Consider the following 7,451-nt stretch of genomic DNA (forward strand, 5'->3'; position numbering starts at 1 on the left):
GTGTGTAATGATGGATAAATGCAGATAACTCTTTAAAAAAAGTTTGGTAAAAAATAAGCTGGATGTAATGTAAATGAAAAGCCAATTTCTAAAATATGAATACTAAAAAATATAGTCTCCCAATGTATTTTAGAGGAACGTTTTCAATAAACTGAAATAGTTTCAGAGCCAATGGGAGTGGTCCAATGGCCTGAAGGCCACACTTTTCCCATCCTCCTCCTCCTTCAATCACTCAGTCGTTTCCAACGTTTCGTGACCTCATGGACCAGTCCATGCCAGAGCTCCTTCAAGGTCAAGCCAGTCACTTCAAGGATACTATCCATCTATCTTGCCCTTGGTCGGTCTCCTTTTTCCTTTCATTTTCTGCAGCATCATGATCTTTTCCAAGCTTTCTTGTTTTCTCATGATGTGGCCAAAATACTTCATCTTTGCCTCTAGTATCCTTCCCTCCAGTGAGCAGTCGGGCATTATTTCCTGGAGGATGGACTGGTTGGATCCTTTTGTAGTCCAAGACACTCAGGATTTTCCTCCAGCATCAAAGTTCAAAAGCATCTATCTTCCTTCGCTCAGCCTTCCTTATGATCCCACCCTGCCCTAAGGAAAATGGAAAGCCCCCACACCCCACATATGCATGCACTCATTTAACAGCTTATGGCAGCTATGGTGATTACATGAAGACTAAGTAAACACATTTATAATGAGGAATAAATATTATAATAATTCATCAGTTATAAATTCTATCCGCAATTACAATTTTCTGTAAGTTATTCAAATTGTCCCTTCGCAGCAATGTATTACTCAGTAGAGACTTTAATGGTTTACTGTAATTTCACGATACTTCTATACTATTGAAATCTTTAATTCTGTGAAGGGTGCATCCATTCCCTCTCCCCAGATGATGAGCTTTAAATATATTTTTGGACATTCTGTATATGCAGTGGGGAAAAAAGTATTTAGTCAGATACCAATTGTACAAGTTCTCCCACTGAAAAAGATGAAAGAGGCCTGTAATTGACCTCATAGATAGACCTCAACTATGAGACAATATGAGAAAACACACCCAGAAAATCACATTGTCTGATTTTTCACAAATGTATTTGCAAACTATGGTGGAAAATAAGTATTTGGTCCATAACAAAAGTTCATCTCAATACTTAGTTATATATCCTTTATTGGAAATGACAGAGGTCAAACGTTTTCTGCAAGTCCTCACAAGGTTGGCACACAATGTTGCTGGTATGTTGGCCCATTCCTCCATGCAGATCTCCTCAAGAGTAGTGATGTTTTGGAGCTGTTGCTGGGCAACACGGACTTTCAAGACCTTGAAATGCTTCGTACGAAGCCACTCCTTTGTTGCCCTGGCGGTGTGCTTGGGATCACTGTCATGCTGAAAGACCCAGCAACATTTCATTTTCAGTGCCCTTGCTCATGGAAGGAGGTTTGCACTCCAAATCTCACGATACATGTCCCCATTCATTCTTTCATGTGTACGGATCAATCACCCCGGTCCCTTTGCAGAGAAACAGCCCCAAAGCATGATGTTGCCACCCCATGCTTCATGGTGTTCTTTGGATGCAACTCAGCATTTTTTCTCTAAACACGAGTTGTGTTGCTGCCAAACAGTTCTACTTTGGTTTCATCTGACCATATGACATTCTCCCAATACTCTTCTGGATCATCCAAATGCTCTCTAGCAAACTTCAGTTGGCCCTGGGCATGTACTGGTTTAAGCAGGGGGACACGTCTGGCACTGCAGGATCTGAGTCCCTGGCGGCGTAGTGTTACTGATGGTAGCCTTTGTTACGTTGGTCCCAGCTTTCTGCAGGTCACTCACTAGGTTACCCTGTGTGGTTCTGGGATTTTTGCTCACCGTTCTTGTGATCATTTTGACCCCATGGGGTGAGATCTTGCGTGGAGCCCCAGATCGAGGGAGATTATCAGGGGTCTTGTATCTTTTCCATTTTCTAATTATTGCTCCCACCGTTGATTTCTTCACACCAAGCTGCTTGCCTATTGCAGATTCAGTCTTCCCAGTCTGGTGCAGGGCTACAATTTTGTTTCTGGTGTCCTTCAACAGCTCTTTGGTCTTCACCATAGTGGAGTTTGGAATGTGACTGCTTGAGGTTGTGGACAGGTGTCTTTTATACTGATAACAAGTTCAAATCGGTGCCATTACTACAGGTAATGAGTGGAGGACAGAGGAGCCTCTTAAGAAGTTACAGGAGGGTGAGACACAGAAATCTTGCTTGTTTGGAGGTGACTAAATACTTATTTTCCACCATAATTTGCAAATAAATTTGTGAAAAATCAGACAATGTTATTTTCTGGATGTGTTTTCTCATGTTGTCTCTCATCCTTGAGGTCTACCTATGTCAGTTACAGGCCCCTCTCATCTTTTGAAGTGGGAGAACTTATACTGTTTTATGACTGTTTTTAATCATGTTGAAGTTTTACTGCTCGGTTTAATGTTTTATCTGATTTGTGCTGTCGTGTCTGGGCATGGCCCCATGTAAGCCGCCCCGAGTCCCTCCGGGGAGATGGGGCGGGATATAAGAATAAAATTATTATTATTATTATTATTATTATTATTATTATTATTATTATTATTATACAATTGATATCTGACTAAATCTCCCCCCCTCCCACTGTATATGACAATAAGATGCAAGGTCCAATTGTAAGAAAGTAACTACATAATATTCTATTTAGCCTGGTTCCCAGGGGGAGGGGGTGTCTTTCAGCCTCCATTTGGGTTAAAATACATTAAAACAAAATCAAGATAGAGAGATGTAGTGCTTTCCTTTTATTGCAACATCGCAGACTTCAGCCCCTAAACTCACATTTTGTCCCAAAAATCTCGGAATGGGAGGCTGTGGAGGTAGGAACTCCAATTTAATTGTACATTGTTCAGTGATTGCATTTTTACCATTGTTTTAGAAATATATGAAGTAATATAAGTTGAAACCTTGATTTAAAACTGTAAACAAGGAGAGAAGGCATTTTAGTTTCTAAGCATCACACAGCTACAAGGGTAGTATGTGTGGCCTACTTGTTTCTGATCTCCCAATCATGAAATTTTCTCCTGTTGGCCCTCCATATCCACGTATTCTGTGTCTATGAATTCAAACATCCACAGCTTAAAAATACATTTTTAATTCCAAAAAGCAAAGCTTGATTTTGACATATTAGGGACAGCACTTTCCTATGTCACTGTATATAATGGGACTTCAGCATTAATGGATTTTGGTATCCAGCGAGGGCCCTGGAATCAAATCACAACAGATGCCATGGCACTATCAGTCATACAATATGCGCCTTTTAGCAGTAGTGAAAGATTTCAACTCATTTAAGAAAGTATTAGTTGTGCCCGGCCACGCGTTGCTGTGGCTTATGAGAATCATTTGTTGACCAGGTGGAATAGCAGTGAATAGCCTTGCAGCCACAAAGCCTAACTGTTTTCTTCTTTTGGGAATCCTTGTTTGGCGAGTTGGAATGCAATGGAATACACTTGCTGCTTGGAAGGCTGGGTACTTGTGTTCTAGAGGAACTTTTTTTTTTGGGTTGCTAGAATTGCAATGAATAGCCTGGCTGCTTGCTACCTAGGAGATCTTTGGTTGGTCATCTTCAATAGTACAGAGTGGTATCGCTGCTTCAAAGCCTGGCCACCTTCTACCAAGGTTAATTCTTTGTTGGTCTGGTTGAATTGCACTGAATAGCCTTGCAGCTACAATGCCTAGCTGTGTTATAGCTAGGGGAATTTTTGGTTGGCGAGCTGGAGTAGCACCCTCAATCAAAGAGCCTGGCTACTTCCTTTATAGGGGAATCATTGTTTGGACAGCTTGAATTGCACTGAATAGTCTTGCTGCTTCCAAGTCTGGCCAATTTCTACCTTGTGGAATCCTTGGTTGCCCAGGTTGAATAGCAATTAAAAGTCTTGGTGCTGCAAGTATGAATGCTGCAATTAGTCACCTTATTAGCATTTAATGGCCTTGCAGCTTCAAAGCCTGGATACTTCCTGCCTGGGGAAATCCTTTGTTGGGAGGTGTTAGCTGGCCCTGTTTTCCTGTCTGGAATTTACTTGTTTTCAGAGTGTTGTTCTTTCTTTACTGTCCTGATTTTAGAGATTATATTGTTCTGTATTATTATACCACAGTAATTATTATATATTTATAATCGTCTACTATCTGCTTAGAAGTGGATTATATGAGGCCCCTTCTACATAGCTGTATAAAATCCACACTGAACTGGGTTATATGGCAGTGTGGACTTAAGATAATCCAGTTTATTTTTCTAGGGTTTTTTTTGTTTGAAAGACATAGACTGGATGACTATGTCTTTTGTGGCCAAATTGGGTGTGATTTGGTTCAGTGGTTTTGTTGTTTACTCCATAGTAAAACGGCATATTACATTTTTATATATATAGTCAGCCGGACCCTGAGAACATCAAACTATAGGCAGGAAATGGGATAAAAAGAGATTGGAGGAATATGCTGTAAACTACACGTCATAAATAGACTATGTCCTACACAGAATCATGTTTTATTGCAGTTTCCACTAGCTGGCTGCAAATTGTAAAGCCACAAGAAATTATCTTGACAAGAAGCAGGCTAGCTTTATTACTATGCAAATTTTATTTAATTTATATCATATCTGCATCCCAACAAGAGACCCAAGGCAGGCCATAATTTGCAATAAATTCATGAAAAATCAGACAATGTGATTTTCTGAATGTGTTTTCTCATGTTGTCTCTCATAGTTGAGGTCTACCTATGGTGTCAATTACAGGCCTCTCTCATCTTTTTAAGTGGGAGAACTTGTACAATTGGAATCTGACTAAATACTCCCCCCCACTGTATATGATTTAGGGCAACATTCTTCTTGCATACAAGATGCACCATTTCGAACTATGGTGTTTTTTTTAGTGATTGACAAATATGTGCAAGAGCAGTACATGGATATATCAAGAGTTGGCAAAGAGACTAAAAGTTCAGAAGGTTAACAGTTCAGTGCAATTCAGCAAGTGAAGACAAGAACCCATATCAGAAGAGACATTACCTCTCCAGTCTTTGACTATGAGTGTGTCTCAAAAAAAGAGAAATGAGATTGTCTATTTGTATACACTTGCCTGTTATATATATATATATTCTCATATCTAATCCCAAAGATGTGTAGTATATGTGTATGTGCGTGTTTAGAACCATATATTTGCCCACATACTTTCCTCCCAATAAGCTTTGCTAATGTCGGATGCTCCAAGATATTGGTCTATAAGACAGAAAAAGAAATGTATAAACCAGTGACAAGATTGAATCACTTGAATATATTAGCAGTAATATAAAAATCCAGAGCCTTTCGGCAGCAGATGATCACCTCTAAGATAACATTGAGACATCATCATGGAAGACAAGCATGTCAGAAAGTCCCATTCCTAGGCTACATGGCATTGGACAGTCACATGTTCCGACATGGCAGCAGTGTGTTCACTTCTTGGGTTTCAGTGCCGTAACAACTACACCCACGACCAAGGCTGCAACGGTGAAGCCCTGAGCCAGGATTCGTGCCCGCATCATTATCTGGGACTGGTGGGTGTTGCCCCTCTTAAAACAGATTAGCCCATAGGTCAGGACTCCTGCTGTACCAAGGCAGCCTATAGAGAAGGGCAAGAGAGACATGTGTCAAAAAGCAACATGAGATCATGGAGGCCTGTGTATCTTGTAGACAGGAAATCAACTGTCTGAAGAGATTTAGGTTCACTTTAATTTAGTCTACATATCCCCTGCCCGGAATTAGATACAGTTGGTGTTCCACATTTGCAGCCTTAATGTTTACAGATTTCATTATTAGAAGATTTGATACAGATATTTTCTCTCAGAATCTCTATGTCCCGCAGAATGATTTCTAGCAAAAATTGACCACAGAGTCGCCCTGGAGGATCTAGAGATTCCTAGAGAGAAAATCTTAATCAAATATATAAATAATAAAATACAGAATACAGTAGAGTCTCACTTATCCAACATAAATGAGCCGGCAGAATGTTGGATAAGCGAATATGTTGGATAATAAGGAGGCATTAAGGAAAAGCCTATTAAATATCAAATTAGGTTATGATTTTACAAATGAAGCACCAGAACATCGTGTTAGACAACAAATTTGGCAGAAAAAGTAGTTCAATACGCAGTAATGCTATGTAGTAATTACTGTATTTATGAATTTAGCACCAAAATATCACGATATATTGAAAACATTGACTACAAAAATGCGTTGGATAATCCAGAACGTTGGATAAGCGAGTGTTGGATAAGTGAGACTCTACTGTAGTTATATCAGATTGGGAGAGCTTACTTATTTAGTTACACCCTCAAAGGCAATGACTGAGCACACACTCATAGAGGTAAGCTACACTGCATGAAACGAGGTCCATTCATTCAGAATGGTGGAAGTGTATACTGAATATACACCAATCAAAATCAAATTTGATGTAACCTCAAATTTCCAATAGCCACGACAAAGAAGGTGGAAGCCTGTCCCCACCCAAAAGTAAATATGGTTGTCTAAGGCTGTATATTACAATTTCCTTAAACTATCAACTATAAAAACACTCTGCTCAGTGCTTGCTGAGTAAGATTTATTGCATAATCATCCAACTAGTAAAATAAATTGAACAAAGATTAAAGGAAATGCAATCTCTCAAAAAACCCAAGAGAGCACTCATGGCTTTTTGGAAGAATGTTAAGGTTATAAAAAAAAAATCAAAATCTTAAGAGAAAATCTACAAAACAATGATACTTTAGTCCATACAAATTCAAGAATTATATCACAATACAGTGTTTTGTTGATGTAAAACCAAATGCTTTATATTCTTTCTATTTTGGAAAACTAATAAAAAGCGGCTGAGGGGGAAAAGGAAGGGGCCTGAGGCTGTTAGGAACGGCGGGAGTTGAAGTCCAAAACACCTGGAGGGAGGGCCCAAGCTGGCCGAGGCCTGGTCAAGACCTTGTAAAGCAGGCCTGGGCAAACTTGGGCTCTTCAGGTGTTTCCTAAAAGAACTGTGGGAGTTCTGGCAGGCCTGGTGGTGTAAACCCTTACCGACGGGCACCAGCGGGTTCTCGCGGGTCTTGCGCAGGAACTTGTCCGCGAAGCCCTCCTCGCGGCGCTGGAAAGCGCCCGGCTGGAAGCCCTCGATCAAAGGGGGGCGGCTGGGGTCAAACGGAGGCGGAGGGGCCTGAGTCATGACGACCGAGGAGGGCGAGTAAGAGGAAAACAGCCACACGCTCACTCGCTTCGCTCCACACTTTAATGACTCTCCTCGGCCCCCGTAGTCACCTCTGCAGCCAATCGTGTTCTCTTTATGAACCGTATTGTACTATGTACTGCTGGGAGCTGTAGTCCAACTGGCTTTTCCGTGCAATGCGAGCCGCTGGTTGGAATGAAGGCTGCTGGGAGTTGTAGTC

General features: G+C 40.7%; 1 protein-coding gene across 1 annotated transcript; it reads right to left on the reverse strand.

Annotated features, from left to right (window-relative positions):
* Nucleotides 1–5,300: 5,300 nt before the first annotated feature.
* Nucleotides 5,301–7,367, reverse strand: higd2a (HIG1 hypoxia inducible domain family member 2A). The gene is made up of 2 exons (XM_003227918.4): nt 7,087–7,367; nt 5,301–5,647 (listed from the first exon to the last, which is right to left on the reverse strand). The coding sequence occupies exons 1-2, from the start codon at nt 7,229–7,231 to the stop codon at nt 5,481–5,483; spliced, it is 312 nt and encodes a 103-aa protein (XP_003227966.1). The 5' UTR covers nt 7,232–7,367; the 3' UTR covers nt 5,301–5,480.
* Between the last annotated feature and the right edge of the window lie 84 nt (nt 7,368–7,451).

This window comes from Anolis carolinensis, chromosome 2 (assembly GCF_035594765.1).
Source record: "Anolis carolinensis isolate JA03-04 chromosome 2, rAnoCar3.1.pri, whole genome shotgun sequence".
In the NCBI taxonomy this organism is placed as follows: domain Eukaryota; kingdom Metazoa; phylum Chordata; class Lepidosauria; order Squamata; family Dactyloidae; genus Anolis; species Anolis carolinensis.